The 16,094-nt window shown below is 45.2% G+C and overlaps 1 protein-coding gene across 12 annotated transcripts in view; it reads left to right on the top strand.

The window, feature by feature from the left end:
- WNK1 (WNK lysine deficient protein kinase 1) overlaps window positions 1-15,876 on the top strand; it is a 97,599-nt gene extending 81,723 nt beyond the window's left edge. For 2 of the 12 annotated variants that reach the window (XM_054281934.1, XM_054281932.1), the window contains 10 exons: window positions 158-244; window positions 892-961; window positions 2,432-2,511; window positions 3,020-3,663; window positions 4,557-4,759; window positions 5,751-5,945; window positions 7,149-7,241; window positions 9,492-9,533; window positions 12,485-12,672; window positions 13,080-15,876. In XM_054281934.1, the coding sequence (XP_054137909.1) occupies window positions 158-244; window positions 892-961; window positions 2,432-2,511; window positions 3,020-3,663; window positions 4,557-4,759; window positions 5,751-5,945; window positions 7,149-7,241; window positions 9,492-9,533; window positions 12,485-12,672; window positions 13,080-13,394 (1,917 nt within the window). In that variant the 3' untranslated portion in view covers window positions 13,395-15,876. The remainder of the gene's footprint in view (window positions 1-157; window positions 245-891; window positions 962-2,431; window positions 2,512-3,019; window positions 3,664-4,556; window positions 4,760-5,750; window positions 5,946-7,148; window positions 7,242-9,491; window positions 9,534-12,484; window positions 12,673-13,079) is intronic. The other 10 variants (XM_054281928.1, XM_054281927.1, XM_054281936.1 and 7 more) reach the window with 10 other exon arrangements.
- Window positions 15,877-16,094: the final 218 nt, after the last annotated feature.

Genomic DNA, 16,094 nt, shown 5'->3' with positions numbered 1-16,094 from the left:
GCTATACACATTAAATCTAAATGTGTAGGAGGGAAGCTAGACAGAAATATGGAAGCTGTACTGAGTGCTTTAAATTTTAGTATTGAATATATCTGTTTCTTAACAATGCTATTGTTTTTCCTGAGCTGGGACATTGTTTTACTCTCTTCTTTCTCAGTCCCAACAGCCACTGGAAGATCTGGATGCTCAGCTGAGAAGAACCCTTAGTCCAGAGACCGTGCCAGTGACATCTGCTCCTGCCTGTGTATGTTTGCAATGTTGGCAGTTTAGTAGTCTTGGAAAACCTCAGTGTTTTTCCCAAGTCATACTCTTAGGTCACTGCCTTTAATATCACTACACCAGTATTTAGACCTTTAAAAATAAAAATTCAGAGTCATCTTCCAGTTTGTGGGACTGAGTCAACCAAAATCGGGAAAGTCTGTATATTGCAATAGATTATGTAATTTCCTGAGGCTGTTTTTTGGTATTAGTTGTTATTCCAACTTTCCTGATGATGTCACCAAACTAGAAATGGATGTGACTCTGGAATAAAGGGAAAGAGAACTAAAAAGCAATATGTGATATGTCAGTCTTAATTTGGGAGGGCTGTTTCAAGTGTGGATATGACATTTTAAAAGCCTCTGTTAAAGAGCTTTGGATACTGAATGCAGACAATGACTGACAATACAAGTGGTTATTTATGCATTATTTCTGCACAGGCCAAGGAGTGGTCTGCTCACAGCCTCAGGGTTATAAGGCCTGTAAAATCTCTTGTCTTGCATTTGTCTTTTCACGTGTCATAGTTTGTTGGAAGCAAAAAAATTATGTAATATGCAGTATATTGGATTTGTTGGCATTCAGTGAAACTGCTAAGTATTTTAATTTATTTTCTTTTCCTCCTTGAACCTGCAGTCTGTGCCCTCAGTAGCATCAACAGTGATTACTGGGCTGGTGTCCACAGCAACACAGAGTCTGAAGGATGGTAAGACAGCCATGATTACTTTAGGTGATTTCTCAGCATGGAGATAGAAATCAAAATGGAGCAGAGTAACCACTTGGAAAGTTACAGCCTTTTCTACTCAGTCATGGAATGGCAGCTCCTTGAGGGCATTTATTAGTTTTTAGTAGCCAGACTGAAATTTTCCCCTGTAGGCCATGAGGAGGGGGGATGATAAATACTTGTGTATTGTAGTGACTCATTTAGGAGTTAAAGCTGTCCAAAGTGCTAAATTAAAGGTCACAAAGAATCTCCACTCTGCTGCTATGGTACAGCATCAGGACTTGAAGGAACTGTTTTCTGTCATATGTTATGTTCCTGGCAGCAGCAGTAGGACCCATTTTGTGTCATTACACTGTGTTCTACATGTAGGATACCTCTCCCTTAACCCTAAAGGTGTTTCATTTCTGTTTCAACAGAGAAGCCAAGGTTAAACTACTAAAAATTTAAGAAAGGTAGTAAGAAACCCAGACTTCTTTCTTCTTTAGAAAAACTGAAGGTTGGCTGGATGATCACCAGTTACAGTCTGGATGATCAATGACTTTCAAATCTGTATGGATTGACTTACTGGGGGGGAATCCAAACACTTGAAAAATAATCTGAGATTTTCCTATCATTATTCATCTATTTGTTTTAATTTTTGAAATACTCTATTTTTAAAAGAAGCTGTTAATATGGTGCTAAAATTTTTTCTTGAGCTGTCTAGTAAACACTGTTTAACATGTGTGGGCTTCTGAAGCTGAATAACAAACCTTCAGAAGCCAATAAAACTGTGAAGGAAAATAAATTATATACTCTAATTTTGGGACATTGGTGAACTATAATGTAGAATGCATTAGTCTGCTATAGAATTAGTTGGGTTTTGTCTTTTAAATTTAGAAGGTAAAGGTAAACACACTGGGAAGTTGCTTAATAAACAGAGCAAGCTGTCCAATAGAACTGATTTAAAAATAGAATGTTATTTCTCAGCTTTTTAACTTTACACTGCCAGTGCACAGAGCAACAAAATTAGGAGCTGACACCTAAAAGTCCAACTTGGAGAGCTTCAGATAGACTGCTTTGAGTAAATGTGGTTTATAGCATTTCTTCTTTTTGATGAATAAGTTGTCCCCAGTGTTGTGAAATTTAGGTAGTCACTCTGAGTATTGAATCAGAATAAGTTTTTTCTTTCATAAAACTCTATTTTTGTTAGTTGTCTATTTCACATCTCTGAAATGAGTGTGCTTTTTTTTGTTGCCTAAAAGTGTAGTTTTGCCAAATACACTGTGCAGGGAAGCTTTGTAGAAAAATACTTTGACTTAACATTAATAATTAACATTTTAATATGGTGCTTTGAGTCTAGAAGCCTCTTTGGAGTTAACAGCTAGTTGAATTTGAAGTACATAAAAAGAAATGGTTGGAGTTGAAATAATTTGTTGCTCATTGTTGTTTTAATCCCATTTTCGTTTTCCTCAGCTTTGGCAGCAGGTGATGGAGACAGCAGTGCTGTGGGGGCTGCAGGAGGAGCCAGTGTGCTGAAGATGGGGCGGTTTCAGGTACCAGCTGCTAAACTCACTTGGCTCTTGGTGCAGCCTCTTTGGGTGCTTCCTGGCAGTGCCAGCTCAGTGTGCCATGTGCAGCACTTGGCTGTCCTCGTAGAGATTGTGAAAGCAGGTCTGCAGATGCTGTTTGCATTCAGGGCAGAGATTGCACAGTCTGTGCAGGCCTGGAGCTGTGAACATGGGGTTTCATCAGGTGTTGGCCTTGGTCTTTAATGTTGGGCTGCTCTTTCACTATCAGGGCTGGGATGTTCACTGTATTCTGTCCTGCTGGTGAAGGAGGCCCCATCTGAGGCTGCTGTTTCTTGGAGCTAATCCTCCAGATTACAAGAAGTGCTGCTTTGTGTGGCAGTGTTTTGCCTGGTGGGAAGCAGTGGCTTGCTTTGTGGCATACCTAGGAAATGAGTTATTTTCCCCTCTCAGATGCATCTTACCATTAAGGGAAATAAAAGCATCACGTTAAGGAAAAACGAAGGAAGTCTGCATGATTGTATTTCTATTATAGGTCTCGGTGGCAGTGGATGATGTGCTAAAAGAGGGTGACAAGCCTGACACGAAGCCAGTGCAATTTGAAACCACCTCCAGTGATTCCTCAAGCCTTTCTGGCAGTAGCCCAGAGAGCACGCTGGTGAAGCAGGCGGGGAAGAGCGGGGCTGTGGCTGCCACCCCCTTGGATGTGGTGGATGGCGTTCCTGGGGCAGCTCCCGCGCTGGCAGACGCTGCTCAGGCCACCAAGGTCGGGCGCTTCCAGGTGACCGCGGCCACGGATCAAGTGGGGCGCTTCTCCGTGTCCAAGGCTCGGGATGAGGTCAGCTGTGCTGAGAAAGAGCCTGTGACTCTTCCTCTCTCTGTGGGCTTGGAACAAGTTGCTTCTTCAGCTGCAGCTCCGAAGAAAGAGTTGGAGTCGAGGCAGTCCCCACAAATGAATGGTCCATCCTCTGATCCCGAGGTCGCTTTCCTCAGTGGCATGGCTAAGGATTTGGATGATGGCTCAGGGAGCCCAGACTCTGTCCAGCACCTGGGATCAAAGATCAGCCTCCCTGTTCAGAGCCTTAGCAACTCCTTCAACTCTTCCTACATGAGCAGTGACAATGAGTCGGATATTGAAGATGAAGACTTGAAGTTGGAACTCCGTCGGCTGCGGGAGAAGTAAGGGTGGTTTTCCTTTGGGTGGTTGTAATGGTTGGATGGAAGTAAGACTTTTCCTTTGGGTGGCTGTGTATGGAATAGAAGCAGCAGCATTAATATGAATTTCACCTGTACTTCCCTCAACCTTTGCTAAGTGTCAGGAGCCATTGTCAGCATTTATGTGGGAAGCAAGGTTCTTTAGTGGGAAAGCAGTATACAATTATAACCAAAGAGCCCACTTGTTTGTTGGGCTGAATTTTCTACCTTGTAACCTTATTGTATGTAGATTGCCAGCTGCACTATGGATAAGACTGTAGATCTAAGAAAGATCTGCATATCACTGGAGTTAGTGGGAAAAATGTAGTGTTGCTTGAAAATGACACTCAAGTCTCTGCATTTCTGGCATTTCTAATGGTTCTTTTCCTGAAGAGACCTTGTTGGCTCAGAAGAAGAATTTAGAAGTGAAGCAATGTGACCTACTAATTTATTTATACTGAAAGTTGTACTATTTCTTACAGTAGCTGGCAGTTTTAAATCCTGTGTATGCAACTGCTCTGAAACAAATTGTAAGGCAATACTAGTGTAGAAGTCTCCGAGGCCATATGTTTGAGAAAATGAGTAATCTAGCTATTCCTGTAGCATTTGAATGCTTTTTTTGTACTTCTGTTTATTCTGGTTTTGTGATTGCAATGTTGGGAACATAATTTTGGAATTCTAGCCAGGGCTAGAGCACACTGGAAAATGGCAAGTGTTCTGTGGTTATTATTTAGTGGAAAAGATTTATTTACTTATTTCTTAAATATTTGAGACTTTGACCAAAGAAGCAGCTCAGGCTTGATTGGAGGGGAGGAATTGTTTGCAGCTCTGTGTATACATAGAATTCCTGTAAATCCCACTGTTTTGTAACTTGTTAGGCACCTTAAAGAGATCCAGGAGCTGCAGAGCCGCCAGAAGCAGGAGATTGAGTCACTCTATGTGAAGCTGGGCAAGGCTCCACCTGCAGTCATTATTCCCCCAGCTGCACCCCTGTCAGGAAGGAGGAGACGCCCGACGAAAGGAAAAGGCAGCAAGTCCAGTCGAAGCAGCTCCCAGGGACATAAAAGCCCTCAGCTATCAGGTGAGGCTGCCTTCAATATTGTCAGCAGATAAAACAGACCAAGTACCATCTCTCATTCTCGTTCTGTCTCTCTAGCTTTGTCTTTTCTTTTGAGGAGAATGCGTGTGTGTCTGTGTACCAGTTCCTCCCTGAATTTCTTTTATCATTTTTGAAATCACTTTTGTTGTTTAGTAGTCTTGCTTGGGACTTTTTCAGTCCACCGAAAGAGCAGTTATAAAGTTGTGGTTTGTGTTTTTTACATATTAGTCATTGGGCTCTGACTAGGAAGAAAACTGTAAATTTACAGTATGGCAGAAAAGTTTGTTTTTTAAAGATAAACTGTGCTTGTTCCCTCCTGAAACTGGTTTTGCAGAATGGGTCTGATCTCTTTGGTCATCTGCAGAGACTTTTTTTTCTAATTTAGTACCACTTAAGCATGATATTACTGGTGTCCTTACACTGCAGAAACTTACAGTGGATGTGAGTTAAAATAGTGGTGTTTTTCATGGAATGAAGATTTGTTGTACTTGCAAATGGAGAATCAGTTTCAATTGTCAAGGCTTCCTTTCTTACTAAGACCATTTTTCAGATAAACAGAACTCAGGAACTAGTTCTGTTTACTGATTGGGTGATGTGGGTGACAGATACTCTCTGGGTAATTGGAGATTCTCCAGTCCTGTAGCAGGAGCAGTGTTGGAGGAGCAGCAGTGCCAGCAGAAATATTTGATACTGCTTCTTGCGTATTCACTTTGGTAATTCCACGTCATGCTGAGATTTCTGTATCCACTCACCCTGCTCATTTCTGTTTTGCTATGTGATAGAGAAGCTCTGTGAGCACATAAAACACAACAGAGTTGTCTTAAAACTGAGGGATTTTTCTGGTCTTACTGCTTTCTCAGGAACTGAAGTAGTTCTCTCCCCCTGCTTCTCCTTCTCTTGCCTGGGTTGTCATTCTTGATCAGGTTCGAAAATATATGCAAACCAAAACTTTTTGCCTTCCTTTTTCCTCTAGGCAACCTGTCAGCTCAAAGCGCACCATCAGTCTTGCCCCCTCAGCAGACCCTTCATCCTCCTGGCAGTGTGCCAGAGACTGGGCAGAACCATTTGTTACAGCCCCTGAAACCTTCACCTTCCAGTGAAAATCTCTACTCTGCCTTCACCAGTGACGGTGCCCTCTCGGTACCGAGCCTCTCGGCGCCAGGCCAAGGTAAGACTCCGATTGCAATTGGTGTCATTAGCAGTGGAAATTAATTGTAGACTTTAGGACACTTGATTTTTAATACCTGGAGTAAAGTGGCTCTGGGGTCCCCAGCTTGTGTTGCAGGCTGATAAGGATGTTGTTTGCAAGTGGGTTTGTAGCTTCTCACTCAGGTGAAGTGTGAGGTGGTTGAAGGTCTGAAAGCCCAAGGACAGCACAAGGGAGGGCAGTGGGGTGGTGGCAGCAGCCAATTCTGCTGACCTGGGAAAGGTGTTGGCTCAGAGACCAATGAGACTGGGGGGTTGGAAATCAGACCAAGGAAGGGGCAGGACAGGTTTGAAGTTAACAGATAACTGAAATGATTGGAAGTTTCCAAAGACTCAGAGTCATGGTCCTTTTAGACTTCCTAGCTGGTTTGGCTGTTGCTGTCAGTGGAGTTTTTAACAGTCAAATGTAAAAAAAAGGCTCATGTTCTTTAATTGTGAATTATCCTGGAAAGAAGAGTCAGTGTAGGAGGATGAAATGGTGGGAGTAGTAAATTGGTCATGTAGTCAGGTTTCTCAGGTAGTGGGTAGCTTGTTATTAGTATGTTATCAGATAATTTCTCAGGCACAGCTCTGATTTATTCAGTAAAGGAGGGCTTTTTTTTCTTGTCATTAGGGGATGATTCCTTTACTTACCTGAACTTAGCTATTGTAGGTTTTTTTCCCCTCTGCACATCTTTTTGAAAAGCTTTGCCATAGACAGTTTGAATACATCGATTCTAATGTGTGTTCTTGCTGAAACTGAAGAAGTGCATACAGAAAATGGAAACAGACTTTAAGGAAGAATTTTCTATAGACGTTTTTATTAGGAACTGTTTCAGGCATTTTGGAGCTACTTGAATCATCTCCCTGCATCCAGAGTTGTGCAGTACCATTTAAAAACTGGGTACTTTTGCCAGGATTTGGCTTTGCTATAGATTGCAAGCTTAGAGTTGGGTTATGTCCTGGAGAGTAGCAGTGCAACCCTGGCCTCGTGTCTGGAGGTGCTGGAGGGAGTCTGTTCACTCCGTATATTGTCTCTGTACTCCTTGGTCTGCACTTTGAGACTGATTCTTGTGTGTCGTGATTGCATTTCATCCTTCCAACTTCAAGTTGCTAACATCTTGTAGTGGTGTTGTGTCTCCTCTCCTCTCCTTTCTCTGTTCTCCCTGTTCTTGTTTTCTCACAGGCTGTGCGAAGTTTAACTGTGCATCTGAGAGAGTGACCTTCAAGCCTGGTGGCAGGAGGACCCGATTTCTGAGTACGCCCTGCTTGGCTCTTTGTGTGTAACACCTTTACTCCTTCCTTGTCTGGTTTTTGTTTTGTCTTTTTGGTTTTTGTTTCTGCTGCTTGGATCTGTTTCATGCAGCCCATCCTCATCTGCCACCTTGTATTCCCTCCCATCCCATGGCTCAGCTCAGCTGCTCTTAGCACACCTTTGGAAGTTTGGGTTCTCATATTTGGTGTTCTCTGCTGTTAAACTCACTCTAGCAAGCACTGATTTTCTCTAAACTTGAGAGGAAACTTTCAGGACAGGTCAGTGAAATGACACAAACTGGGGAGACTTAGCAAGCCCCATTGGTAATTTTGCTTCAGCAAAATTAGATGATGTGAGACTTGTAGGGGGGATAATCTTTGTAGTGGAAGATGGAGGAAGATTTGTTTTCCAGGTTATCCCTTAGCTGGACAGTTCAGCAGTGTGGGAGGAGTGTTGCCCTCCTGGCAGTGTGCTTGCAGCACAAGTTGGATGTGTGTCCCCAAAGCTGGTGGCAGTGCAGAGCTTTGATGCCACCTGTAGGCAGCTTGCAGTGATGACTTGTGTTCATTAACAGATGGCTGGCTGAAGATCCAAGTGTTAGAGGGGTTTAAAAATAATTAGAGAATAATTCCAGGAAAACTCAAAAGAACCTTACCTACTAATGGGCTCAGATTTAGAAGTTTTTCCTGTGAGTTGGAGATAAATTAAATGTAAAACAAGTAGCATTAAAAATGGGTAAATAGATATTTCCAGACATCCTGTCAGCCCTCACAAGCTAGCTTGCAGCTCTTTTCAGAATCCTCTCATTTGTACTTAGATTAGGCCAGACTTAAAAGAGAGCCTCAAACTTCTGATGTGGCTGAAATAACAATATGCTTGAGCCAAGGCTGCTGGTGTGATGCTTTTTATTGGCAGTGCTGCAATGTCTCCTATGCTGGACCCTTTAAATGTCCTACCTTTGTTTCCCACCCTCTGGAATGACTCGGTGTGAGGAAGTTTGGGGTGCTGTCAGGAGCCCCCTGGCTGCTGCACTGCATGGCAGTACCACACATCTGCATCCTGTGTCTTGCTGTGCTTGGCAGGGCTGTGTGTGGGAGCTGGGCCTGCCCTTCTGCAGAGACAGCTGCAATGAACAGCCCCATCCTCTGAGAAAGAAAAGGGAAAACCTCTTCCTGGCTGTTCAGGTTTTCATTAACTCTAACCCACTTTGCTGGATTTGGGATCTAAGCAATAAAATGATTTAATTTTTCAAATTTAGCAACTTTAAATGTTTTTGCTGTGTATATTAACGTGCAGATGTGCACTGACATCTGCACTATCCAGATTTAACGTTCATTTCTTGGAAGAAGTTAAATTCTTACCAAAGCTAACTTAGAATTCTTTTTTGGGGGAAGGGAACATGAAGAACAGCCAGTCTGTTTCTAGAATTGACATTGAGCTGAATATATGAGAGTATAATTTACTTCCAAGGCCTAGGCTTGCTGTAAATTGGCTCTCATCTGGCTACAAGAGTCCTTTGGCATGTGTGTCTCGTGCTTCTGGGACTGATGCTAAGGGAAACAGATTCCTTTTGAAAAGGGTGTTGTAGCTGTCCTGTAAAAGCAGGTAGTGCTTGGCATGGCTCAGCTTGGCCTGGCCCCTGGCTGGCTGCAGGCTGCTTGCTTCCTGGAGCCCTGTCCTTGGGGTGCTGTTGCTGCTGTGGAGAGTGACAGCTGGAGAAGGTACTGGCTTGGAATCAGTGCTGTTGAGGAAACAGTGCAGTGATTGATGCTTTTAACTGTGCAGCTGGAGAAACAGAGTGGTACAGCTTGGCAGGGAGTGCCTGAACTGTTTTCACACATCTGAGAAAAGAGGGTGACAAACTAAAAGCACTTGACTTATCAAATAAATCTGTTACTGGTTGAAATTTGATAGTTGTAAAATGCTTCCTACGTCCTGGCAAAAATGGAAGATGTCCTTGCTTTTCCTTCTGTGATAACAGCCACAGTTGTGACTGTTTGTTTGATAACAGTTGTGACCTCAGTGTCTCCTGACATTCTTCACAGTGGTTTGAGAATTATGAAGAATAAATGTAGGAGGCTGGGCCTCTTCTCTTTGTGATTAAACTGTCAGACGAGTCTTTGGGTTTGTCTGGAATGTCCCAGTAGTGACTGTTAAAGCCCTGCTGTGCTGTGTCCTCTGTTTCTCACCAAGCTTTTTGTAATGTTTCCTGATACTAAACATTTCTCACTGTTTCTCTTATCTTTAACAAATTACTCTCTCTTTGTGCTTCAGGGAAGATGGTGAAAAAAGTCTGTCCTTGCAACCAGCTCTGTAGTAATTATCTTATTTCTGTTATCTCCAATTCCTGATTGTAAATCTATTCATCAGCTTTTCCTGGTCACTGAAGCCTTATGTCCCTGACTCTGTCTCCAGCACAGCATCTGTCTGTCTGTGTTATGCCCTCTAATGTGTGCTCTGTCCTTAGAATATTGGCTAGGCTGGTGCTGCCCTTGCAGCCAGGTGGAGGCAGGCAGAGCCTCCCCTTCCCTGTGGAGCTCTGCTCTCACTGGTGACAGTGACATCAGGGTCAGTTGCTCATTGTAACCTGCTGGAGCTGTACTCAGAGCAGCTGCTTGGTTTGGGATTTGATGAGGCTGATCACCTCAGTGATGGATCCAATTGCAGACACTCCTCCAGTGTTTTAAAAGGCTCAGAGAAAGCCATCAGAGATCTCCAGTGTGTCTCCCAAAGCAAGAGATGTTCAGAAAAGCCTGTGTGTGCACATGTCATTTAAGACTGTTTTAAAGGTGTCATTTGACTGTGGTTTATGGGGAAAAAATCCAAGAGCAGAATGAAGAATTATAGGTAGTGGGCTGGAGAGAGAGAGAGCCTGTTTCACTTGAGATGCCTCATGTCAGAGCAGAACTGGGGATGGCTGCTGTGACCGAGCAGGAATGTGGGGGTTGTTTCCATGAATGCCACAAGTTGAAGCACTTGCTTTTCAGCCTCTTCTGGATGGCACTTTCTGCAGGCACTGAGGGTGTCAGAGCTCAAATGTAAAATTCCTGACAAGTCAGTTTTAAATGGACCTTAGGTGAGAGCTCAGCTCTCATGCTGTAGGCTGCTATGTCTTTGACCTGAGATGGGAGCTCTCTGACAAAGCCACTCTGGGAGACAAAGCTCTGGCAGCCTTTGTCATCTTGAACCCATCTAGTTCTTTGGAAAACTCTTGAATTCCCCTAAGGGATCTTTCATCTCTTCAGCTGAATGTGCTGTAGCCTGTGCCTTGATTGACTCTCCCCCTTCTGTAACCTGAGGAAACTCTGGTGTAGGTCCAGGATCCAGAGTCCCTAGTGATTAAAGTGGAAATGTGAAATGGCACAAGTGGATGCTGGCCATCCTGAAGAGGATGAGAGCAAGTGTGTCAATTCCTGCATGCACCTCATGGTGGAATGTGGTTATAACTGGTTTTGGCAGTGTTCCCCCTCCCACAGGTAACCTCTTCCTTGCTTTTGCCTCATTTGTGTTTAACTTTACCTTTCACATCATTGTTCTTATTAAATGATTGTATCCAGAGCCCTTCCCACACGATGCATGCCTGAGGTTCTTGTTATTTCACAGCACTTTCCTTGCAGCACCCAGTGTGTCCCTGCTCCTCTCACTCCCTGCTCAGGGAGCCTTTCTCCTCCCTTGCCCTGTGTTCTTGCATGTCTGCCCCCACTAACAACTCCTGTGGGCACCAGCCCAGGAGCCACTTCCATGCTTGAGCTGGAGCTGGTGGGATCAGTGTCCTTCCCTCCTCAGCACTACTAGAGGCAGTAACACTTTATTTGTCCTGCATAGTAAGTATGTCACCTTCCTAATCCACTCCTCAGTACGAAACATTCCTGCAGGGCTTTGGAACCAGTTCTTTCTTTGATACAGTGGTGGCAAGGAATGTGGCTGATGGCCAGGGAAAGTGGGACAGATGAAGGAACTGCCAGGCAAGAGACAGGGATTCTGTCATTGGGCCTTTGCAGTGGAGATGTGATGCTCATTGCTGGCATTTCTGTGATCCACCTCTCAATGGCTTCCCTTCAGAAATATCTGCCATAAACTCAGGTTTTCATGGATTTCCCAGGTGCAGTCTCCTCAGGGAGCAAGTAGAAATATTTGAGGGACTTGAGGAATAGGTGAGGGTGAGTGTTGGCAAGCAGTGCTGTCTTTAGCCCTGCTGATTTTGTTGCTGGGTCTGCTGTAGTGATTAACTGGCACTTGCACAGCTGTGAATGAGGAGACTTTGCAGTACTGCTGGGAATTTAGGATCCTAGGTAATACACCACTTCTTTGCTTCACGTTATGAGATCTGCTTTTAAAAACCTAGATTGGAGTGCAGTTCCTTGTTTATAAGTAAGAGTGGCATAGGAAGGCTATCCAAAACAAACCTTCTAGGTTGGTTCCCCCCCACAGGATAATGTTCAGCAGCAAGCTTTCTAGCAGAACTGAAACCTGGCATTTACATGAAGGGGTTTTGTGTTCTTGCAGTGAAAAGAGAAACCTGTCAGCTTGTCTGAGGAATACCCTCACTTCTGCCTTCTTTAAGCTGTGTTAGTTGTTTGGATCTCAAATGCTTATTCTTCTGACTTAGGAAATCTGAACATAATGGCAAAAAAATGCTTTTAGAGGCAAAAAGCAAAATTTAATGCAGTGCAGAACTTCCCTGCAGATCCTGGCTGTTTGGTGGATGAAGACAGTCCCATTTGGTTATCCTCAAGAACATAAGTATGGCAGCTGTGGGAAACAACAGTTGCTATTTGGCTTTTTTATTCTTTTTATTTTTGGGTAAATTGGGTGAATTTTTCATTTTACAAAGTGAAGATAATTTGCTACAGAGCAGCTGGTGATGCTGCTTATTCAGCATCCAGCATTGTCCTCCAAGATGGAACTGTACCAGTAGTGGTTGCTGCTGGTTAAAGGTGTAGGATGAGAGAGCGACGTGCCTGTACCATCACTCAGTGCTGAAATCTAATGTCCTTTTTCTCCTACAAACACCTGTAGGCTGCTGCCACTCCCCTCTTAGGATGACCACTTGCAGCCCTTCTTGCAAAGTAAACCCATCTGTGAAACACTCTGAGAAAATTCCTGTAGGAGTCCTTGCAGTTCCCACTTCAGTGTGTCCTGGAATTGCAGCTCAGAATTAATTTGCATGGCATTTTAACTCCTGGTGTGCCATTACCACGGCTGCTGAATGCACTAGAGGCAGGCCAGCGCCGAGCCCGGTGTGATGGCCGTGTTTGTGTTTGTAGGGACCAGCAGCACCAACACGGTGGGGGCTGCAGTGAACAGCCAGGCTCCCCAGAGCCAGCCCACGGCCATCGCCTCCAGCCGCAAGGGCACCTTCACCGACGACCTGCACAAGCTGGTGGACAACTGGGCTCGCGACGCCATGAACCTCTCTGGCAAGAAAGTTGGCAAAGGGCACAGCAACTACGAGGTGAGCTGGGACCCTGAGGGCTGTGCTGGGGGTCCTTCTGTCTCCCTGGGGTTTCAAACACAGCTGGGACAGCAGCAACAGCCTTATTAGCAACAACCGAACTGCCCTAACCCTGTGCCTCTGCCTAGGGGCCCTATCCACGCTATTTGCGGCCGCATGCGCTCTTACCCAAAATGACATCAAAAAAATCATTGCCTTCTCCACTTCAAGCCAACTAGGACTAATAATAGCCACTGCTGGCTGGCTCTTCTCGTGGAGGGTGTACTGCCTGCTCTGGAAGGGAAGGGGAAATCTCAAGGGGAGGGTCATGACCTGCCCTGTGAATACCCATTGTAGACCAAGGGGTGGACTGGTGGTTTTCAAAGTTCCACAGTTAAAGTTCTCTTGGTTGTTGGATTACCTTTCAGGGCCCTGGAATGGCAAGGAAGTTCTCGGCACCAGGTCAGCTCTGTATCTCTATGACATCTTCCCTGGGTGCTACACCCATCCCTGCAGCATCAGCTACCTCTTTAGGTCCCTTCAGCAAGGCCATGTGCCCCCCGCAGCAGTACGGTTACCCGGCAGCGTCCTTCCCCCCGCCCTGGAGCGGGCCGGGGGCGCCGGCGCCGCCGCAGCTCGGCCAGTTCCAGCCCGTGGGGGCCACATCTTTGCAAAGCTTCAACATCAGCAGCTTGCAAAAGTCTGTCAGCAACCCTCCAGGCTCCAACCTGCGGACCACTTAGCCGTGCCCAGAGACCCTGCTGGCTACACCTCGGGACAGGACATGGGGAGGGAGATGGGGCCCTGTATCACTACTAGTGCTGCAATGAACTGGTAGCTTGCCAGACTGGGAATGAATTTCTCTTTTCCAACCATTGCTGTCGACTCTCTGTAGCGGGAGTTTCCCCACGCACTTGGAAGGGGGAGGAGGATGATCGGCATCCTTGTGATGGGACAGTGCTTTCCACCGAGGGGGGCTGCTCTCGTGTGCCACGAGGGCTGGGAGCAGAAGCCAGGGGCTCAGTCCATACGGTCTTGCTGTTAAATATTTCTGGTTGGAGGCTGAATCCACACGTGTGGAGGTGAGAGAGCTGAACCCTAGCATGAGGCTTTAGCATGCTTCTCGCCTCTTCCTGAAGAACCAAGATCCAGAAAAAGCTGTCCAAATTCCCCTCCTCTCCCTCTCCCCAGTCAATAGTATCTGGCTCTGAAATGATGGGGCACACGAATGGACTTGTGGTGCAGCCCGTGCTTGATAGGTCATTACTGCTTTAAGTAAGATATTAACAGCTTTGACTGCAGCATTAGAGCAATTTAAATTGTTAAAAAAAAATTTTAAAGTTCCCTGCGGACATGTACTTACCATCAGTTTTGATGTGGAAACACTGTGATTATATAAATGTTGTTGGACAACAGTAGTTTAAAAATGAGTGGAATATAGAGGGTTAAAAAAGTTAAAAAGAAAAAATGGGAAAAAAAGCTAGCTATATCCTTATACTTATTGGAGACACTTTAACTTTTTCCTTTGTATTTTCATTGTATTAGATAAATAAATGTGAATGTAAAATTGTATAAATTAATGTACTTGAATACTTGTCTGTTCTCCCAGTATGCTTGCTGGATATTTTAGTGCCTTGGACTTCTCTTGCTTCTGCAGTTTAGCGTCGTGTTCCCAGCAGCGCCCAGGCGGGCAGAGGGCAGTGAGGGCAGGGTGTGCGTGCCCAGCGCCCGGGACGTTGGAGCAGGAGCGCGCCAGGAAGGGAGGTCACCGAGGCCGCGGGCCGAGCAGTTCTGTGTGGGGGAACACTGATCCAGGTGGGCAGAGCTGAAGGTGAGGGGTGACAGGGGCCAGGTGGGCTGGGACGGAGGGATGCAGGTGAGGCTACAACGAGACTTAACCAGTATTGGCTCTGGAGGCAGGAGGGCTGGGTCAGGAGCGGAGAGAGGATGGGGAGAACGTGTATCTTTGGGAAAGGCCCAACTTAAGATGCAGTTTGACTCCAGCTGTGAAGTGGAAAAGGTGTTTGGTCAGGATGTGACTTGAGGGAGAGGTGCCATTGCTCGTTGGCTTGGGCTTGTCTGCTGGGATTGCTTTTCTTACCTTTTTTTTTGGTAAAATTCATTTAAGCCAGGAACAGACTGTCCTGGTGCAACGTCCATTGCCGGCAATGGATGTACTTGAAGCAGCCGGCATCAAGAAGTTTCCTCTGTCTTACTTGGAGGATTTACAATTTTGTTCACTCTTAACAAATTTCAAGCTGGTACCAGGACTGTCACTGTCTGTCACTTGTCACCTCTTAGTACCTGTACTGTATCTTCTGCTTTGGTCATTCTCCCTTTTTGCGTTTAAGAAATACTGGTTTCCTCTTCAAAGTCAAAATAATACCAGCCAGTGTTTATGTAGTGCTGCGAGAAGCTGTGATGGATGAGGGTGTGGCTTCCTGGCGCTTGGCAGGATGTCACCGGTGTCCTGGAGGCTGCTGCATCACAGGGCTGTCACTTGTCCGTGTTTGTTTTAATCTCTGTTCCCTGCTGGGGCTTTAGTGGGGAGGTTTTGTGTCTGCAGCTGTTCTCATGCTTTTGTTTTCACAAAGAAACGTGCGGGATGCTCTCAGTCCCTGTCCCCTGTTCAGCAGCAGGGCGGGCACAGGCTCTGGGGGACAGGGCAGGCTCCGGGGGGAGCAGGAGAGCAGCGGGCCCGGGGCTGAGGCCAGGCAGGAACCCCTGAGAGCATGGATGCAGGGGAGGCTCCTGAGCACACCCAGGGAAGCAGGACCGGGACAGAGCTGAGGCAGTGATGAGACAAGGGCAACACTCGTGGCAGAGGAACTGGTCAGCTGGATGCAGCACATGGTTATTTAAATTTGATCTAATAAGTTTGAGGTCGTTTTTTCACTTAATGTTATGCAAGAACTGGTTTTTATTTACCATTGATTTTTTTTCTCTCCCTCCCTCTCCTCCTGTGGATGAATAACTGAAGTCTAGAGGAATAAACTAATGCTACTGAACTGTTAAATTATTTTGTTTAATATTACACTTTGAGTATCTTTTTCCACATAAAATCTGTTTCTGAATTACAAGCGTTTTCTTTACATTATTTAACAATGTACACTGTAAAAAAATAAAAATAAAAAAAATAAAATTAATTGAAACTTTGGGCTTCCCTGGCCATAGTTAGTTGTGTTTTGCACTGAACCCTTCTCCTATGACTGTGCCCCATGCTGCAGTTTGTTACCTTTGTAGAATATTGAATGAAGCCATTCAAATAAACCAAACCTGCTTTGGTTGAGCTGTGGGTTTCCTTGTGGAACATCAGGTTCCAGCCCCTCTGTCTTGGTCCTACAGTGATGGAACTGTTACCCAATTTACCAGTTTGTCACAGGAAATACAAGAAACCCAATTTAATGAGAACTTTACCTGCTCAAAAGCAGTGACCAGTCTTT

The sequence above is a fragment of the Melozone crissalis genome, unplaced genomic scaffold (assembly GCF_028551555.1).
Source record: "Melozone crissalis strain CALT ecotype California unplaced genomic scaffold, PUWL_Pcris_2 ptg000033l_1, whole genome shotgun sequence".
NCBI lineage: Eukaryota > Metazoa > Chordata > Aves > Passeriformes > Passerellidae > Melozone > Melozone crissalis.
Note: the sequence above shows the minus strand (reverse complement) of the source record. Positions and strands in the feature narration are given on the sequence as shown.